This window comes from Erythrolamprus reginae, chromosome Z (genome assembly GCF_031021105.1).
Source record: "Erythrolamprus reginae isolate rEryReg1 chromosome Z, rEryReg1.hap1, whole genome shotgun sequence".
NCBI classification, from domain to species: Eukaryota; Metazoa; Chordata; class Lepidosauria; order Squamata; family Dipsadidae; genus Erythrolamprus; species Erythrolamprus reginae.
Window position 1 is genome coordinate 88,448,298 of NC_091963.1, and position 20,433 is coordinate 88,468,730.

The following is a 20,433-nucleotide window of genomic DNA, read 5'->3' on the forward strand; positions in this document are numbered from 1 at the left end:
CGCGGACCAGTACCGGGCCGCAAGGCATGTTGCTCCGGTCCGCGGAGTCAGCAGCTGCTGTGGAGCCGGCGAGTGCCAAGCTGTTTCCTGTCTCTTTCCCCTCACGTTCACTTGGGACCGCCATTTGCCTCGGGCTGAGAAAACCTTTGCTTGCTTGCTTTCTTCCTTTCCTGTCTTTCTTCTCTCGTCGAAAGTGGTCTATTTCCTCCTTGCGAAGCCCTTGCAAAGCCCTTGCTCTGCCTGCAGCTCAAACGAAAAGGCTTTGGCATTGTGCAGCTCTTTTTTTGCTAGGCTCCCCCACCCTATTCCCGGGGTCCTGGGTGGGAGCGAAGCCAGGGGGGGGTGACCATGAAACCCCCACCACCAGCTCCGGTAATTTTCTTTTGGAAGGATTCCTTGCTGCAAGAAAATTACCAGACCTGGCAGTGGTGGGCACTCCAAGCAGGCAGCGATCGCAAAGGAAGGTGACTGTGTCCGTGGAGGCACCTCCCCCTGCTCTGGGATTCCTTGCTGCAATCCCAGCCGGAACGGGGGGGGATGTCCTCTGGTGAAAGGCAAACGGCGGTCCCGAGTGAACAGGAGGGGAAAGAGACAGGAAACCGCCCCCTCCTACCCTTCCTCCCTCTGTCACCTCAACTCCCCCGCAAAATTAAAAAGGGGGGGGGGAGAGAGACAATGGAACGATAAGCTAAACCACCTTTCCGCCCCCACCGGGCCATAGAAAAATTGTCTTGCTGAAACTGGTCCCTGGTGGAAAAAAGGTTGGGGACCACTGGCCTAGATGACAGATGCCTCTAGCCTAATACAAGTTTTACACATGCCCATGCACACTTGTCTTCCCTCACCCCAGTCACTGTTGTGTGCTTAACAACCACAACAGGGAGTGCTAGAATTGCAATTGTTAAGTGAGGTGGTCATATGGACACTTTGCAATTATTTATGACCAAAATTCCAGGATCCATTATGGCCATAAATCAAATACTGCCTGGAAAGGCCTAGTGAAGAAATAATTTCAGCTGACACTAAATAATTACAAGACCTACAGCCAGCTGCAAATGAACACAGATGGAATTCCATGATTGTAGCAACTCTACAACTCTAAGAGTGCCTTCTGTCCGCTCCATAAGTTAATTTCTGCTCATTCAAATCTAGTAAGAAGACATCATCACATGGTAATTATCATTCATGTTGTTCTTCAATTTAATTTATTTAATTTCTCATCTCATTTATAACTTTATTTTAAGAAAAGAGGATACAAATCCAGTGACACAGGATCTAGTCTACAAACACACTACAATAAAAGTCTATAGCCATGAGTTACAGAACTGGAAAAATTGCCACACAGAGCCATCTCTCCAGGTACGCCAGCTATTGCCTGTTGCTCTTCTGGTTTCTGGTGCACGCATGCATGCCAGCCAACTAGTCTTCAGTGTGCATGCGTGCCAGAAACCAGAAAACCAGATGAACATTGCTGTAGAACTGGTCTTCTTGCACTCCTGCATGTATGCACCAGGGAGTTTCTCTTCTAATTCCTGGTGCTCCTTCACATGCTTGCTCCCATTTCAGCACTGTGCTGAAAAGGTTTCCAATACTGATCTATAGTATTTTTATTTCAAAAGACTAACTAAACCTTGATTGGAACATAGTTTTCCCTTGTGTGGTATAAGGAAAAGACCTGGAAAGGTGCACACAGAAAATTCTTTTTTAAGCTGGGCAAAATAGTAGAGGGAATACGCATGGATGGTAACAAGAAGGTACAGGGCCAATAAGCAAACCATTCAAGGTTTGAGCAAGATTTTTAAATCACAATATGCCTTCTTATTCAAAACATCAAATAAAAAAGGGAAGCTTATTATCAGTGGTTTTCAATCTTTTCTCTACCACAGACTCCCTTTAAATACATTTTATGGTTATGGACCATGGCTATGAATCCCCCAAGACTTAACTTAAGATTTAAGTCATAATGTTTCTTCAAGCCATTACAGATCATCTATGATGATATAGCAATCTGCCAGGGGTCCACAGACCATAGATTGGGAACAACTGGCTTAGATCACACACAAATATTTATGGCTACAATTTTCCAGATTACATGAACATATGATTCATTAATCAAGTTTCTGTTGTTGTATAGCTTATATATAATTATGACATTGAAAAGAAAAGAAAACAAACAAAACAAAACATTACAGAGAAAAGAAAAGGGAGCAGGAAAAAATACAGATTCAGTTTGCTGGCACTTATTTGCAAATAGGATTGCCAAAAGCCAACCTAACAATGTTAAAAATAGCATGATTTTCTTCTACAAACTCCAGACAGACTTTATAATCAATCTATGTCAAATAAGTTACTTATGAAAAAAATATTATCTGCAAAATGCTTACCTCATATTCTTTCCTGCAAATTTTCAAAATATCGTTTTTTGAAGATGCCTAAAATAAATTTTATTATCAATATGTTTTTCAGACTATTCAAAAACAGAATTTAGAAAGTATATAGGTAAGAACTGTAATCATTTTAAAATGTCACTAGTTATACAGTGGTACCTCATCTTACGAACGCCTCTTCTAACGAACTTTTCAAGATACGAACTTGGTGTTTAAGATTTTTTTGCCTCTTCTTCCAAACTATTTTCACCTTACGAACCCAAGCAGCTGCTGCTGGGATGAAGGAGTTTCTTTTTTTCCCCTTTTTTGAAGAAAGAAAAGGGAGGGGCTGCTTGGAGTAGGAAAGATTTTGCAGAGAACAATGTGCTTGCAAAGGCACTGAAAGGGTGTCTTTTTAAGAAAGAAAAGGGAGGGGCAGCTTGGAGGAAAGATTTTGCAGAGAACAACCTGCTTGCAAAGGCACTGAAACTGTGTCTTTTTAAGAAAGAAAAGGGTGGGGCGTCCCCCTTGCCTTTCTTCCTTCCCACTCACCCTTTAGCCTAGCCTTGCTTCTTCCACCCGCCCCCTTTAGCTGCTCCTCCGTGCCCTCTGTTCGCCTCCCTTCTAAAGTTTGGGATTTTCCTGAAGGATTTGCACGCATTATTTGCTTTTACATTGATTCCTATGGGAAACATTGTTTCATCTTACGAACTTTTCACCTTACTAACCTCCTCCTGGAACCAATTAAGTTCGTATGATGAGGTACCACTGTATTTCTACCATAATAATAAATCTAAATTATTTACATTTCTAAATTACAATTCAGGTGATAATAGCTGGGAGATGTTAATGAATTTAGGAATTCAGATGCTCACAAAAATAGGGGGAGATATTTGAGAGGCTGCCTAGTCAATACAAAATGAACATATAAACCGTGTTTCCCTGTCTTATATTTTTTTGAACCCTGAAATAAGCACTTGACCTTATTTCCATGCACTCAAAAGCTGATTGAGCTTTTTATCAGGGGATGTCTTATTTTGGGAGAAACAAGGTACAATGTCTAAGATTCCTCCTCCCCTTTTGCTGAAATATATCTTCTATCATTCTAGCCATAGAGGAAAAACATGTGAATGTGGTCCAAGAAAATACAGAGAATTGCCAGTTCCTCATCTTTGATCTTAAGTTTTCAGTTATAAATTAAAGTGCAAGACAGAATAAGAGTTTGAAAACCACTTTAATGCAATGGTTAAGGTGCTGACTTAGAAATCAGGAGTCTAGCCTCCCTTAAGTATAAAAGCTGTTGTCTGACTTTGGGCTAGTCACTAAGTCCAACCCACTTCATGGGGTTGTTGGGGAAAATATGAGGCAGTAAGAGTTTATTCTCCGAACTTGTGAGGTGGTTTCCAATTGTTTTGGTACAAGGATAAGTAACAACAGAATTAAGTTCCACTGAAGATGTTACCTACCGTGCTAATGAAACATTCGAAAACCCTCACCGTCATTCTATACCCAAGCTACAAATATTCACCACTATTGCAAATATGAAGTAGTATTTAATATTGGGTTTCCCCAAAAATAAGACCCTGTCTTATATTTTTTGAACCCTGAAATAAGCGCTTAACCTTATTGCCATGCACTCAAAATTCCAATTGGGCTTATTATCAGGGAAATCTTATTTTGGGGGAAACAGGGTAGGTTCCCCGATATCAGTTACAATATCAGTTACAATTTTAAAAAATTGTTGTCTGTTTATGATATTCCCTCCATGTAAATACCCCCTTGTTGTAGGAGAGAGTGTTCTGTTACGGTTGGGAGCTATGCTGGAGGTATGCCACCAGAATTACACAAGCCACACAGGTCTCAACTGGAGATAGATTAAGAGTATCCAAGCCCATTTATCATAAGAGAACAGAAAAGGAATTCCATACCAGATTGGTCATCACTCAAGTTAGCATGAACCACGGCAGTTGCTGTCCCTGAGCAGCTATCAAAAAGTGAGTTACAGAACTGTACAAAGACCTGGTGATCTATTTCATAAAAAACTTGCCGAGAAATTTCTATGGAAAGGTTCTCAAACGTATAAGTTGGGTTCCCAATGACAGGACAAAAGAAATCCTAGTTGTTGAGGGAGCCAGTGGTGTAAGCAACTGACTGTGTTATACAGATATATACCAGATGGCCATCTGGAATGTCAGAGTAATGAATCAGGATAAATTAGATATTGATAAATGAGAGATTATTAGGTTGGAAACTGATCTCATATCAGTAAACAAGAAAAAGTCAGACAGTGACTTTTTCTAGTCTGAGGATTTCACTGTGTATTGTTCAGAACACAAAACCAGGAAAACAAATAGAGTTGCTAGGGCAGTGGGAAAGCTTCTCAACTGCTCATGATCAAATTCTGACCATCAAAATTCATGCCAAGTCCCTCAACATCAGTTATCCAAGTCTATGTCCCAACGTGTACTGCAAGAGAGCTTGAAATAAAGAGCTTTTATGCAATAATCCAAGAAATTATGAAACAAGTATCCCCCTAAAAGACATTGTTTACATTTTGGGTGACTTCAATTGAAAAACAGATATAGGCATCACTGGTCATTTTGGACTAGATGAGAGGAATGACATAGGCAATTGTTTGGTACAATTTTGCCAAGAAAATTGATTTAGGACATGACTATATGGTTCAAACAGCACAACTGCCACTCATACAGTTGGATTTCATCAAATAAACGTCGCCATAATCAGATTGGTTATGTTCTATGCAGTTATAGATGGCCAGTTCAGTCCTTGCTCTTGATATATCCAAGTGCTAACTGCAACTTAAATCATTCATTGTTGCTAGCAAAGATTAAAGTCAAACAAAATCAAAAAGGCATCTATGAAGTTTAATGTCAGCAAAATCACTATTACATAAACAACTGAGGAGAAAAATAGATTTGAATTAACTGCTAAGAAGCACCTGATGAACTGCAGCAGAAAATTCAATTGGGCATTACTGAAATTGCAAAAGAATACATTCCATATAAGAAGCAGAAAAAAATACAAGTTACTCTCAGATGAAACCATCAAAATGTCTGAACAAAATAAAAGCAACTAAGGCAGAAAGAAATAGTAAGAAGCAAGAAGACTGAATATGGCCTTCCAGAGGACAGCAAAGGAAAAACAATGAAATTTACTGGGATGAGGGATGTAAATGTGAAGCAGACCATATGAAGGAATATGAGGAATACATTTATGCAAATCAAAAAGATATAAGCACCATTTATTGCTCATAAAGCATAATTAAAAAACAAACAAGGGAAAGAACTGTCCTATCAACATCTTAAAAAAAATATTTTTATTGATTTTTAACAAGTTTAATATACACACAACATCAAGAACATAAGGAGAGAATATACAGAAGAGCTGTAGCAAAGCCTAAGGATGGTAAAAAAAAGAGAACTAGAAATAGAATCGGCCATCCTTGAGGAGGGTGATGAACTAACTGCTCAGCAACAAGGCTTCCTGCAGAATTATTGAGACCTGTAGCACCAGTATCGTTAGAGACATGTGACCAGAGGTTTTGAAACACTCAACATTCATTCCAGTGCTGAAAAAGGGAGACTCTATAGATTGCTCCCATTATCACATAATTGCTCTAATTCCTTACATCAGCAACATGATTATACAACAATAGCACCAACTACTGAAAGTGAATTACCAGATTATCAGCTTCCATAGGAGTCAGGGCACTCACAACCATATTGCAAATCTACACTGGATTATGGAAAAATCTTGTGAATATCAAAAAATCATTTAAATGTTTCATCAACTACAAGAAAGCCTTCCATTGTGTGAACCATGAAAAACTATAGAGAGTCCTACGAAATTTGAGAATATCAGCACATGTGATCAACTTGGTGAAATGGATGTACACAAATCAAAAAGCCAGTGTGCAAATACCATATGAAGACACTGACTGCCTTAAAAATGAGAGGCTGGGCGATTTAACGCCCAGCCGACAGTTGCCGATGGCGGGAACCAACTCGGTACCGCCTATCAGCTGGGGGCGTTCCCCGCAGTAGCGTGGGAACGCCCCTGACGACCCAGTGGCCGCTCGGGCATTCTGGGAGGCTGGGGGCGGGGAATGTGCCCTTTATCAGGGCTGGCTCTCACCCCCTGGCTTCCCTTGCCTCCCGAGCTTGCCACAGAGCGGACAGCGTGCAGGATGGCAGCGCGCAGGACGGCTCGAGCTGCAGAGATTCATTCTTCACCTCGGTTTGCTTGCTTGGGGAAAAGGGGGGTGGTCGGATGGGTTGCGAGGGCTGGCGGGTCTAACCCCCACCACCACCTTGTGGAGCTGCGCAAGGGCTTTACCGGCTTTCCTGGTGGCCTTGTGGTTTTGGGGCCTGGGGACCAGGCTCTGGGGCTGCCAGGGCAGATAGACAAGGGCTCTGTTGGCCCAGCTGGCGCCGCGCGCGGAGTTTTTCAGTGCTGGGCTACCAGGGTGAGCACCGGGGAGAGAGCGGGGAGTCCTTTTTTTTTTTTTTTTGCCGACTGGCTGGGCGCCTGAAGGTATCGGGGGAATGAGCAGTGTGAATTTTTGGCAAGGTTCATCACGATCTGGTTTCCCCCCATGGTTCATGTTTCCCCGTCGAATCCAGGGGCCTGGAGCGGGCCGCGCACAGGGCAGCGCCTGGATTGAACCACGTGGCGAGCCTTTCACCCCCACCCTCCCCTTTTGTTTCCGGCACAACGCGGGCCTGGGTTCAGATGCACCCAGCTTTACTTTCGTGGGGGTGGATGTCTTGAGCAGGGCGGCGACCCCCCCCTTCACTGAGGTGAAAGGTCTGCGTGTTTTATTTAATTGGGTATTGATTTAATTGATGGAGGTTACATGTTTGTTGCGTCTTGTCGACAGATTTAGTTGCGTCTTGTCAACAGATTTAGTTCATTAAAATCAGTTCATAATGATAGTGATCTGTAACAAGATTAGTTCCAGCTGTTGGCAGAAGTTTTCTATCTGGTCCACTGAAGCCCACATGAGTAATGTGGTAGAGTCATGGCAGCCTGGATTGAGGGCAGGGGATTAATTAACTTGTCTTTTAAAATTATAATGGGATTGTTGCCCCCCCCCCTCCCATTTCGTGACAAATTAGTAATTTATCGATTACAGTACCAATATTGAACTATTTATTCCCTGATCTATTCTGGCATATTGATAATATGGAGACCCCAGTTATTATATATTATGCATTGCAATCTTGACTGATTTATTGAACAATGAATTATAAAAATAAATAAAGTAATAATTATTATTAATCCATTAGAATCAAAAGGGACTGACACTGGATGTATGGATTAATAGATTGGTTGATGGATGAGCTATTTACCTCAACTTTTAGGAAGCTTCATCTGATTAAGTGGTTGGATTAATTGAACCACTGGGTTCAGTTTTATTTAATCTGCTATTAATTCATTCTATATGGGGGTATATATGTATATGTAGGTAGGTAGGTAAGCGGGTGTATATATATTATGGTGTTTATAGGTGTGTATATACAGTGGTCCCCCGATTATCGCGAGGGTTCCGTTCCAGGACCCCTCGCAATGATCGGTTTTCCGTGAAGTAGCGGTGCGGAAGTAAAAACACCATCTGCGCATGCGCAGATGGTGTTTTTACTTCCGCAGCAGCAGCGAGGAGCCGAAGATTGGGGTTTCCCCGCCGCCCACGCAAACTCCTCGCTGCTGCCGCGCCCGCCGCTTGTCTTGTCCGCCCGCCGCTTGTCCGCCGCCTGCCTGCCCGCGCGCCCGCTGCTCGCCCGCCCTTCGCCCGCCCACGCCATTCGCTCGCGCCGCTTCCCAGCTGAGTCCTGAAGCCAGAAGGCAAAGGCGAACTTCCGCGTTTGGCTTCGGGACTCAGCTGGGAAGCGGCGCTGGGGTTTCCCCACCGCCCACGCAAAGTCCTCGCTGCCGCTCGCCCGCCCTTCGCCCGCCCACGCCGTTCGCTCGCGCCGCTTCCCAGCTGAGTCCTGAAGCCAAACGCAGAAGTTCGCTTCAGGACTCAGCTGGGAAGCGGCACGAGCGAACGGTGTGGGCGGGCGAAGGGCGGGCGAGCGGCAGCGAGGAGTTTGCGTGGGCGGTGGGGAAACCCCAGCGCCGCTTCCCAGCTGAGTCCCGAAGCCAAATGCGGAAGTTCGCCTTTGCCTTCTGGCTTCAGGACTCAGCTGGGAAGCGGCGCAAGCGAACGGCGTGGGCAGGCGAAGGGCGGGCGAGCGGCGGGCGCGCGGGCAGGCAGGCGGCGGACAAGCGGCGGGCGGACAAGACAAGCAGCGGGCGCGGCAGCAGCGAGGAGTTTGCGTGGGCGGTGGGGAAACTCCTCGCTGATGCCCGCCGCTCACCCTCCCGCCAGCAAGAGGGGGAAGACCCAGGGAAGCCGTCCAGCAGCTGATCTGCCCGGCGCCATCTACGCATGCGTGGCCATAGAAAAAAGGGCACGCATGCGCAGATGGTGTTTTGACTTCCGGGTTGAAAAATCGCGATATAGCCTTTCGCAATGATCGGGATCGCAAAACGCGGGGGATCACTGTATATGTAGGCATATATTGATTCACTGCTATAACTGTGCAATTAATTATAAGTACTGTACGATACACCTCCGATGGATGTATAAGCATATATGTGGGTGCATTGGTGCACGTGTATGGGTATCACGTCCAGGCATGTGTATAGTTAATTAGACACTTTAACTACCCATTTTGCCCATAAGTTAATTTTACAGGGCAGTGATTGGCTTTGGAATTCCCTGCTGGGTGAATGTGATATGCCTTGTTTGTTTATTTATCTATTCCCCAATATTATATACATAGGTATATAATAAATAGGGCATTTAGTATCACAAATAATATTTATAGCATTTAACTGAATCGACTGATTTTAGAATGAACTAAGTTAAAGTTGAAACAGTTTAATACAAACAGTTTGTTAGTGTGCACAAAATGAGAGAAACAAGGCTCGTGTATGCAAGCTAACGGTCTGGTATAGGCCAAATGCGGAGTTTCTCAGCTTACTGGATGCGGAAAGAGATAATCAACACTATAATTATATATATTGTCGTCAGAGGGGGGCGGCATACAAATTTAATGAATTATTATTATATATTAATTGTTTCAGTGAATAATAATTTAGAAAATGTTTTTATCATAAAAAATATTGAAGTCGTGGTGTCAGGATGGTACCATTAATATTATGGTTATATTGATTAAGTCATGTTGGTAAAGCTAATCCATGCGCTAGCGGTAAAGAAAGCATTGGCATGGGCCTTTGCTTATCTTCATAAATTTCTTGCAATTATTCTACTCCCTGGGTGAGCAAGCAGGGCCACGGAGCATATTGGCTCATCTCCCTGGCATTTTAATGCTGGAGGAAGAGTATTATGACTGCCTGAGAGGAATACAGGAACATGGGTCTGCGACTGGTGTACAGCTGGCCCATCGGTGGAGGGAAGCGAGACAGCAACAGGAGGCCCTTTCCGTTAACAGGGGTATGTGTGCATGGGCAGGCGGTTGGCAGCCACATGGCATAGGCTGGGGCGCAGGGTACCCAGAATTGGTGGATGGCGCCATCGCTCGAGCAAAGGAGTGCAGGTTGGACCACATGGTTACATGCCATCGTATAGGGGCAACAGGTGGGCTTAGCTCTCCTAACAAAACTATTTGAGGATAGGGGGAATGATCAAGAGATGGTCCAAGGAAAGGACTCAGATTGGGGAGAAATTAGTAAGCCGCTATACATTACCCAGTTTCAGGGGCAGCGGGCCTTGGATGAGACCCAGATCCTCACCCAACAAGGCAAGGCTGTTTCACACGACAGCCATAAAAATGGCCTTTGGGACATGGTAGGTCTACAAGGTGCTGTCATGATCGCATAGTAGTGGATCATGCTAGGTTCCCTGGGCCAGCAAACCGATGTTAAATGGGGGCTGCGGCAGCCACGTTGGTTACGCACGGTGGCTGACCAGTAAACGCAGATGGTGGATTGATCACTGGCCGGGTGTATCAAACAAGGATATATGCCTGGGTATGATGGACTCAGTGCAAGTAAAGCAAGGAAGCCAGGGAATGGTCCCCCTTTTTTCCATAAGACAGGCCTCCACTGAATAAATAACAGTTAGGGGCCGTTACAGGAGGATTGGCAGGATATCGGGTGGGATTCCCTCAACAATACTGAATGCAGGTTTCAACAAGTTCTCAGCAAAGTAATGAATCCGGTGGCAGATGGAAGTCAGTGGCTTTCATGAAGTGGATTCAGAGCACCTGAGTACAAGCGATTTTGGGATCGGGTGGCTAACACTGTCTTTGTATTCTTATCGTTTCTCTAGGTCCTGGCCCTGCTCCACTTTGTTACGTGCGAAGTGCGAAGGAGCTGCCCTTCCGTTGCCCACAGTAGTGAACTGCGGCCACAGCGTGGCATGGTGGCTGAATGTTGAGCTGCAACATTATCTTCAGGAATGTGGTGGTTGCTGAGTTGCTGGGGCTTCAGTGGAAAGGCTTGAGCTCAGAGGTCTTCGTTTGAGACGGGCCTCTTCCGTTGTGAAAAGTTGGGAGCAGTGATGGGCCGGACTCAGATAGTTGGTGTTGCACACTGGTGGCAACGACCTGGTGCTGGTGAAGGACTTGGCTTAGTGGTGTCAAGTCATGGCAGACCCCCGGGGCTTGCAGAACATATGGACCAGATTGTTGGAGTTGCACACGGGTGGCAACGACCTGGTGCTGGTGAAGGACTTGGCTCAGTGGTGTCAAGTCATGGCAGACCCCCCCCCGGGGCTGGCAGAGCATATGGCTCGACATACAATTTGTTGGAGGACTTGGCGCAGTGATGTCATGTCATGGTGAACCACCGGTCGTACGGGGTCTACGGCCGTGGTGTGTAGTTCTGATACCCCCACATGGAGGGGATGCGGAGTCGCCATCATACCAACAGCAGTTGACGGGACCAGGATATGGGTTAACATGGCAGGGGGAGGCAAAGTGATCAGACACCCGGGCATGTGTTTTTTAAACCCCCCTTAGCTTTCACTGGGTCAATTTAAGGAAGATGTCAGGAGTGGCAATTTTTACACAGACCTGCAGTGGTGCCTGCGTGAGCTGAGGCAGGCTTAGGTGGGGAGCGAGGGGCCAAGATAGAGATCTGACCCCCCGCTGTGGCAGAAAACGGGGCGGAAAGGGTATCAGTAGCAACTGTGTGTTCTCCTTTGGGCATCTATTGTAAGATGATTGGCACCCCTGTCACACAACTCATGCTTCCTCCACGGACGGAGCGGTGTGAAGGGGGTGCCCTTGGGGCTCACCCACGTCATTTCCGGTTCCGGGTCAGCCTACAGTTGCCGATGGCGGGAACCAACTCGGTACCGCCTATCAGCTGGGGGCGTTCCCCGCGGTAGCGTGGGAACACCCCTGACAACCCAGTGGCCGCTCGGGCATTCTGGGAGGCCGGGGGCGGGGAATGCGCCCTTTATCAGGACTGGCTCTCACCCCCCGGCTTCCCTTGCCTCCCGAGCTTGCCACAGAGCGGACACCCACCCACCCTCCACTCAATCCAGGGTGTTTTATAGGTCGCCTGGTTGGGGCCGAGTAGGAATTTTTGCAAACTTATAGCATTTGCTAGGGTTTGTTTTTTCGCCTACTCCATCCTGGATGAGGAAAAGGATTTGTGGTTATGGGGTGTATCTGTATGTAAATAGGTTTTGACTCAACAATTGGATGTATATATACTTGGTCACTATATGGCAGAAAACGGGGCGGAAAGGGTATCAGTAGCAACTGTGTGTTCTCCTTTGGGCTTCTATTGTAAGATGATTGGCACCCCTGTCACACAACTCATGCTTCCTCCACGGACGGAGCGGTGTGAAGGGGGTGCCCTTGGGGCTCACCCACGTCATTTCCGGTTCCGGGTCATGCAGGGTGAGCCCTCCCACACGCTGGCCGTGGCTTACGGGCTGGGTACAGGCGGGGCATGCCTCACCCTGACCCGGCATGGAGTTCGCCCATTAAGTTGCCCAAGCATGTTTGTGTTCAGGAAAACTCCGCCCCCCATTTTAAGCGACCCCTGCAGGTCTTTTTCATTAATATTTAATAAAGTGACCCATTTTACCCAGCTTTGTGTCCGAGTGTTCATTTCCCGTCCAAGGCAATAGAGAAACTTGCATTTTCAGCTGTTTTTCCAACTACTCCTCAAGAAGCCCTCCCTGGACCCAGCCGTGCTTAATAACTACCGTCCAGTCTCCAACCTTCCCTTTATGGGGAAGGTTGTTGAGAAGGTGGTGGCGCTCCAACTCCAGCGGTCGTTGGAAGAAGCCGATTATCTAGGGCCTCAACAGTCGGGTTTCAGGCCCGGTTACAGCACGGAAACTGCTTTGGTCGCGTTGATGGATGATCTCTGGCGGGCCCGGGACAGGGGCTTGTCCTCTGTCCTGGTGCTTCTTGACCTCTCAGCGGCTTTCGATACCATCGACCATGGTATCCTTCTGCGCCGACTGGAGGGGTTGGGAGTGGGAGGCACTGTTCTCCAGTGGTTCTCCTCATACCTCTCCGGACGGTCGCAGTCGGTGTTAGTGGGGGGTCAGAGGTCGACTCCGAGGTCTCTCCCTTGTGGGGTGCCTCAGGGGTCGGTCCTCTCCCCCCTATTTAATATCTACATGAAACCGCTGGGTGAGATCATCCAAGGGCATGGGGTGAGGTATCATCAATATGCGGATGATACCCAGTTGTACATCTCCACCCCATGTCCAGTCAGCGAAGCAGTGGAAGTGATGTGCCGGTGCCTGGAGGCTGTTGGGGACTGGATGGGTGTCAACAAACTCAAACTCAATCCAGACAAGACGGAGTGGCTGTGGGTGTTGCCTCCCAAGGACAATTCCATCTGTCCATCCATTACCCTGGGGGGGGAACTACTGACCCCCTCAGAGAGGGTGCGCAACTTGGGCGTCCTCCTCGACCCACAGCTGACATTGGAACATCATCTTTCGGCTGTGGCGAGGAGGGCGTTTGCCCAGGTTCGCCTGGTGCACCAGTTGCGGCCCTATTTGGACAGGGAGTCATTACTCACAGTCACTCATGCCCTTATCACCTCGAGGTTCGATTACTGCAACGCTCTCTACATGGGGCTACCTTTGAAAAGTGTTCGGAAACTTCAGATCGTGCAGAATGCAGCCGCGAGAGCCATCGTGGGGCTTCCCAGATTCGCCCACGTTTCTACAACACTCCGTGGCCTGCATTGGCTGCCGATCAGTTTCCGGTCACAATTCAAAGTGTTGGTCATGACCTTTAAAGCCCTACATGGCATTGGACCAGAATACCTCCGGAACCGCCTACTACCGCACGAATCCCAGCGGCCAATAAGGTCGCACAGAGTCGGCCTTCTCCGGGTCCCGTCGACTAAACAATGTCGTCTGGCGGGCCCCAGGGGAAGAGCCTTCTCTGTGGCGGCCCCGGCCCTCTGGAATCAACTCCCCCCGGAGATTAGAACCGCTCCCACCCTCCTTGTCTTCCGTAAACTACTTAAGACCCATCTATACCGCCAGGCATGGGGGATTTGAGACACCTTTCCCCCAGGCTTATTATAATTTATGTTTGGTATGTATCTGTTGTTTGGTTTTTTAAATTGATAGGGTTTTTAGTTTTTTCTTAATATTAGATTTGTGCCTGTACAATATTGTTTTATCGCTTGTTGTGAGCCGCCCCGAGTCTTTGGAGAGGGGCGGCATACAAATCTAATAAATTATTATTATTATTATTATTATTATTATTACTCATTTTTTTGTTACTTTTCTAACTTTTTCCAATTTTTCATTAAAAAGCACATCATAATTTTTACAGGTGTTCTAGTGAATCATTTTGACATTTGATTTATATCTTTTTTTCTTATCTGCAAGAAAATTGCACAGACTGATTACAAATAAAATGGCAATAATGGTGCCCTGGAACACCTGCAAAAAATACCACCCATCTACAAGCATGATTTAATGGCACCACAAAATAAAATAACTGAAAATGAAAAGCTAAAGAGTTGTGAAATTTCAGAATAATTGTTATTTTTTATCTGCAGAAACAGACTCTGGAAGCAATATTTTTGTAGGTTTCATTTCAAATTTCCATGTACTCAGAGTTCAGATTACATAGAACATGAAACATAGAATAACAGAGTCAGAAGTACCTTGGAGGTATTCTTGATCAATCCCCTGCACTGCAGGAGAACCTATACCATTCCAGACTTTCCTTAGGGTTGATAGGATGGATACACCCAATCATAGAACGAATAACAGAACAGAATAGAATTAGAAATTGAAAGGGACATTGGAGATCTTCCACTCCAATCCCCATTTCTGATCCAACCAACATTAAGCCATGGATAATTCTCTAGTTCTGATTAATAAACAATATATTATACAGTAAGGTGGTGAGACACACCTTCCTCTTAACCCCTATGTAGATTACTGCTTTTGTGAAAACATATCCCCTGAAAAAAGCCTTCTTGTGAAAGGCACTTACATATTGTAATGCTCCTTGCTCAAAACAATTTGTAGTAGAAAACATGGAGAAAAGATTTTGAAGAATAGAAATGTTTCAGAAGGCAGGTCTATACATCCCCCAAAAGAGAATCCAGCAAACACGTACCTGTTTACATGCTTGTCTACATTCTACAGCAATGGCTAATTCACAGCACCCTAAGCCAACCCAGCCATCAGATTTTTTCAAAACACCTTTGAAGAAAAGAAAAAAATACATTATGAAATTTTTCTTTTATACCGTATATTTTTAAAGTATATGCTATAATTTTCAAACAATTCAAAGGCAATGCTTTGCAAAACAAATCTAATATATTGCTGCCAAAACAAAACAAATTAAATTCAGGAGGCATTCTTTGTATATGGGTTTGGAAGTGCTTAATTTCTCAATCCACCCTGGGAAGGCCTTTGTTGACACTGATTTTTAACACCTGCCTCTAGGCTCTAACTATGGACTAGTCATTAAACAGATCCCTTTCCAGGAAAATTTGAAACTGTAAGCCTAGCTTCCTCTTCCCATTATACAGAGAATTTTGCGATTCTTTATTTTCACAATATTCACTAGATTGTATAAAACAATTCTGCATTTCTATAATTTTGTCACACAAACGTTTTCATGACGTATACAACATGCAGCAGCACACATTTTATATGATATTGTAGAGATAATCCTGTTTCACATGGCTCATGCTGAATTAGGAAACTGTAATTTCTAATTATTCCATTTGATTTTTAATTTTAAATGTTTTAAACGATTTTAATCCTGCCATTATTATTTTTATAAATAAGACAGTAATCATACTCCTTCCTACTGATATTTTCCTCACAACAAGTCTGTTGGTCTGAGAAAGCATGACTGATCTAAAGTCACTCAGATGGCTTTCATGCCAAAGGAAGAATATAAACTCTTTGGTTACTTAACCACTGGAATGAAATGCTTCTTGACACCTGCCTCATAGCAGCGATATTGGCAGCTATTTGCAGTAAGAGCCCATGTGGCTATTCAGCCCATTTCTTCTGCTTGCTTACAGCCGCACCAGTGCAGGAGGCCAAGCAGTATGTTGGTGCCACAGCTGCAAGGTAAGGCAGGGTGATGTCAAGGGTGGATGGCCTGGCTGCAGAGAACCCTGAGTTAAACTGGTGTTTGATGTGTGGAGCACTCCGCCTCACCTTGCAGCCGTTGCACCGGATCATTTTTCAGCCCCCTGCTCCATTTGCGGCCCCAAGCAAGCAGAAAAAGTGGGCCAGCAGCCACAAGGTTCCTACTGTACATGGCTTCTGGTGCTACTGCTGTAAGGCAGTTGTCAGGGAATAGATAGCCTGGTTGCAAGTGCCTTGAGGCAAGCCAGTGCAAGGCACATGGGGCAGTTCCACCCCTCTGCCTCATGGTGGCAGCACTGTCTCATCGCATGGTCCCCTACACACCGCAAGCAAGCAGAAGAAATAGATGGGGGGGGGGGGGAAATAATACCACTTATTTTGTGGCCCAAAAGAAAATAAAGCCCAGCCTTGTTTTCAGGAAAACACAGGTAGTGTTTTTGCAGTGGGTTTAAAAATCCAGTAGGACATTGGGCCATTAAAGGTTAAAAAAAAAAAAAAACAGATTAAAAGAGTTGGAAGGGTCCTAGGTCATCCAGTCCAACCCCCCACTCAAAGTTCAAGACTGGAAAATAGAAATGGTCTGCTATTCTGATCAACGAGTTAGCTTGGGTTATGTTTTCTCTACTTTAATACTGTATGCTATAAAGCTATTACTTATTTTTCTTATTTATTCCGATGTGCACTCAACAAAGGATTATAATAAACTAGCAAGTAAACTAGATTAGTTTTATAGAGTTTATTAGTTTTATATTAAACAACTAATTCCCACAACACTGCCAAACTATCTAAAAAGGCAGTATTACCATTATTATCCTCATCTTCCCTGTTACTGATCTTAGACCTCTAATCAGTCCCAGCCCCAGTATTGACACTTAGGCCATAGGGACTGGATCTCTATATCAGCTCCAGCCCTAGTAATTCTTCATCAGTTGTCATTGTGCAAGGCAGCCAAAAGGACATAGCGTGTATGGGAGTTAGAGGTAGTAGTCCCCTGCAGTTATAAATGTGGATGGGCTGTCAAAATACTGTTTATCATGTAATGATAGTGGTGCTATGATGGCACTAACTTTGAGTATGGATTATAAATCCACTTTTTTGGCACTGTCATAATTTTAAACAGTCACTGAATGTTTATAAATCAAGAACTATTTACACCTTTTTCATGGAACAGAAAGGAAATATACATAGGCAAAAAATATGCAATGAAAGAGAGGCCACTGGTACAGCATATATCAGATTAAGTTGCTCATGTAAAATTAAGTTGTTCATGTAAAAAAAATCCAGGTACAAACCTGAGAGCTAAAACATGAGGCATTCAGAGCTCTATTAAGTTTATACATAATAATAAACTTACCTGGCAAAGAGGAATTTATACAGCCCCAAACCTCTCTCTGTAAAGAACAATTCTATGATTACTAAGTAATAAATCAGAAATTTAAAGAAATATTTAAACAAAATATTTGTATTGGAAACATTAGCATATTTAAAACTGTATGAATTAGTAGTGATTATAGAATCAGGCTAGAAAACTTGGGGACCATGAATTTTAGTCCCACAAATTCATACTTTGTTTGGGAAAAAGTGTATAATTTTTTTCCATATACAGCATATCAGAAATTAGAAGGTGAATTGATTATAACCTTCCTAGGATCTAATCAAGAAGATTGTACATATATAGAAAAATATACCTGCTGTCAAGTAGGATACCTTATACTATACCAGATAAATGATTGCCCAAATCTCCAGTGAAGAAGCACTCACAATTTCTGGATTTCACTGATTAAATGTTCTCCCTGTCAGGAAATTTCTTGCCCTCGAGTGTTTGGTGATCAGCCAACCCCACTTTTCTCTATCTTCAATTACTCAAAAATGGCTATAATGTCAATCCTAATTTTTTCTTCTTCTTTAGACTAGACCAGGGGTCAGCAACCTTAAACACTCAAAAAGCTATTTGGACACATTTTCCACAGAAAAGAAAACACCAGGAGCCACAAAACCTTTTTGACCTCTAAAAGGAAGATAACACTGCATATATATATATATATATATATATTTAGCTTTATGCTATGTATGAAAAAAACATAGTGTTGCATTTATGAAATCAATAACCTGATATAGAAAAAACACATTTTTATTTCTGCATGCAACAAAAATATTTTGAACTAAAAAAAAAAAGATGGCACATTGGCGGTTATGATGCATATTTTGAGCAACAAAGCCACAGCAGAGGAATGAAAGAGCCACATGGGCTCCAGAGCAGCAGGTTGCAGACCCCTGGATTAGACCATGGGTCTGCAATCTTAAATACTCAAAGAGCCATTTGGACCCATTTCCTATAGACCATAAACACTAGGAGCCACAAAACCTGGGTGCACATGACCAACTCACTCTCACCCAGTCACATGATCCCCCCCAGCCATGCCTACACAGGTTTTACAGCTCCCATTTTTTTCTGTGGGAAATGGGTCTCTTTCTCTCTCTCTCTCTCTCCCTCCCTCCCGCCCTCTCATTTCTCTTTTTCTCTTTTTCCTCCCCCTTCCCCTCTATTCTTTCTTTTTCTTTCTTTCTTCCTTTCTTTCTCCCTTCTCTCATTTCTCACTCTCATTCTCTCCCTCCAGCTTCCTCATTTCTCTCCCTCTTTCCCTTCTCTCTTTCTCTTTTTCCTTCTCTCTTTCTCTCCCACCATCATTTTCACATTTCTAAGACTCCAGTCATCATATTGCCACGTCTACCCCCTGCAGCTATTCGGTTGAACATAGAAGGTGCAAAATCCAGCCCGAAGGAGGTGTGGACTACCTTGGGCACAAATGTGGCACTTCACTCCTGCACTAAGGCTCTGGCGACACCCGCCCTTCTCGTGACCCCCTGGCCAGCTCTGGTGAGGTCAGGAGGGTGCACATGAGCGGGGGAGACCTTCCTCAAGCAAGCGGACGGGCTTGATCAAAGTGCAGCAAAGATATGCTTCGAGTGGGCAGGTGCTTACTTGCTCCCCACTTGTGTGCAACTTCCCGGCCCTATCACAGCAGCCAGGAGGTCACCACACACACACATACACAGAGAGAGAGAGACTTTTGCATGATTTAAAGCCACAGCTTTAAATGGCTCAGCCCATTCTGTCATCCTGGGTCCCATTCCCACCCCACCAGCCCTTGTGTTAGCGAGACTGGTGTCGGCCATGGCTGGGATCAGCCAGTGTCTCGGGGTGGAGAGCAAGCAACCGAGGCATGCCTGGCACTAACAAGGGATGGAAGAAGTTACCAGAAAAGTGAGACATCAGAGAATCAGCTCCAGCCATTTCTCCATTCCCCACTATTGCCCTTAGTTTCTCAGGCCAGGCGAGAGTGACTGGGAGGGAAGGGCAAGGGACTGAGATAGCCAGTGGTGGGACAAGGAGCCAAAACAGAGGGCTCAAGAGCCACCTGTGGCTCCAGAGCCACAGGTTGCTGACCTCCAGACTAGACATATCCAGTTCCTGCAATAATTCATCACAGAATTTAGCCTCCAGACCCCTTGTCATTTTTCTTGCTCTGCTATAGATCAATACTTCCCAAATTATCTCAATACATAGCACTCTTAATGTTTCTATAATTTTTTCACAGTACCCATATGCCAAAAAAAAGTACTAAGACTGGGGAAAAAAGTACTAGGAAACAGCTGTGTTTCCTTTCGAAATTTTAAATATCCCTAAAGCACCTGTGATTACACTGGAATGGCACTGCACACAATTTGAGAACTACGGGTCTCAATAATTTGGATGGTTTAATGCAGTGTTTCTCAATTATTTTCTGTTACGCCCCCCACCTAGGAAGAAATAAACATTTCATGTCCCCCAACTCTCTGCCGGGACAATTGTTTGCAATATTCAGCATGTTTTCGCTGAAAAAAATCTCAAGAGGCTTGTTAGCGTGATTGGGGTGTAATGTTAAGTGATGCCTTAATTTATTTGGCTTCATGTTGTCCACTGCCAACACAGTAAACATACCGGTCTTTCCTTGTCTCCCACTGTAGTCACAGTGAAGCCAAGCGCTACATATGCTTCATCACATTTCCTAGTCTTAGCTTTCGGAAGACTTACTTTATATTTGTCCATCTCTCTCCTCCTTTTCATCCCTGTTAAATATTTTTCCACGGTGTCTCTTAAGAGTTTGCTATCTGCACTTCACATCTTCTACTCTATACTGTGTGCTATTGTTTAGTGCAAAAATCCCCTACTCCCTGTGGCAAAAAACTCCACAATTCCAGGGTCACGCGCCTCTCCCAGCATCACTCCAAACACCCCCAGGGGGGCCCGCCCCACTATTTGAGAAACACTGGTTTAATGGAAACTCCTCTCCAGAATAGAGATCAGAGTGGGGGGCAGCTGCACTGGGTTTTTGTCCTAACTTGTGTTTCTTTTCTCTTTTGGGTAATAGCAAGACATTG

General features: G+C 44.7%; 1 protein-coding gene across 8 annotated transcripts in view; it reads right to left on the reverse strand.

Annotated features, from left to right (window-relative positions):
• Positions 1-20,433, reverse strand: part of RECK (reversion inducing cysteine rich protein with kazal motifs) — a 307,670-nt gene that overhangs the window by 166,760 nt on the left and 120,477 nt on the right. For all 8 annotated transcript variants that reach the window (XM_070727797.1, XM_070727793.1, XM_070727798.1 and 5 more), the window contains 3 exons: positions 17,366-17,402; positions 15,020-15,105; positions 2,385-2,432 (listed from right to left, as the gene is read on the reverse strand). In XM_070727797.1, the coding sequence (XP_070583898.1) occupies positions 2,385-2,432; positions 15,020-15,105; positions 17,366-17,402 (171 nt within the window). The remainder of the gene's footprint in view (positions 1-2,384; positions 2,433-15,019; positions 15,106-17,365; positions 17,403-20,433) is intronic.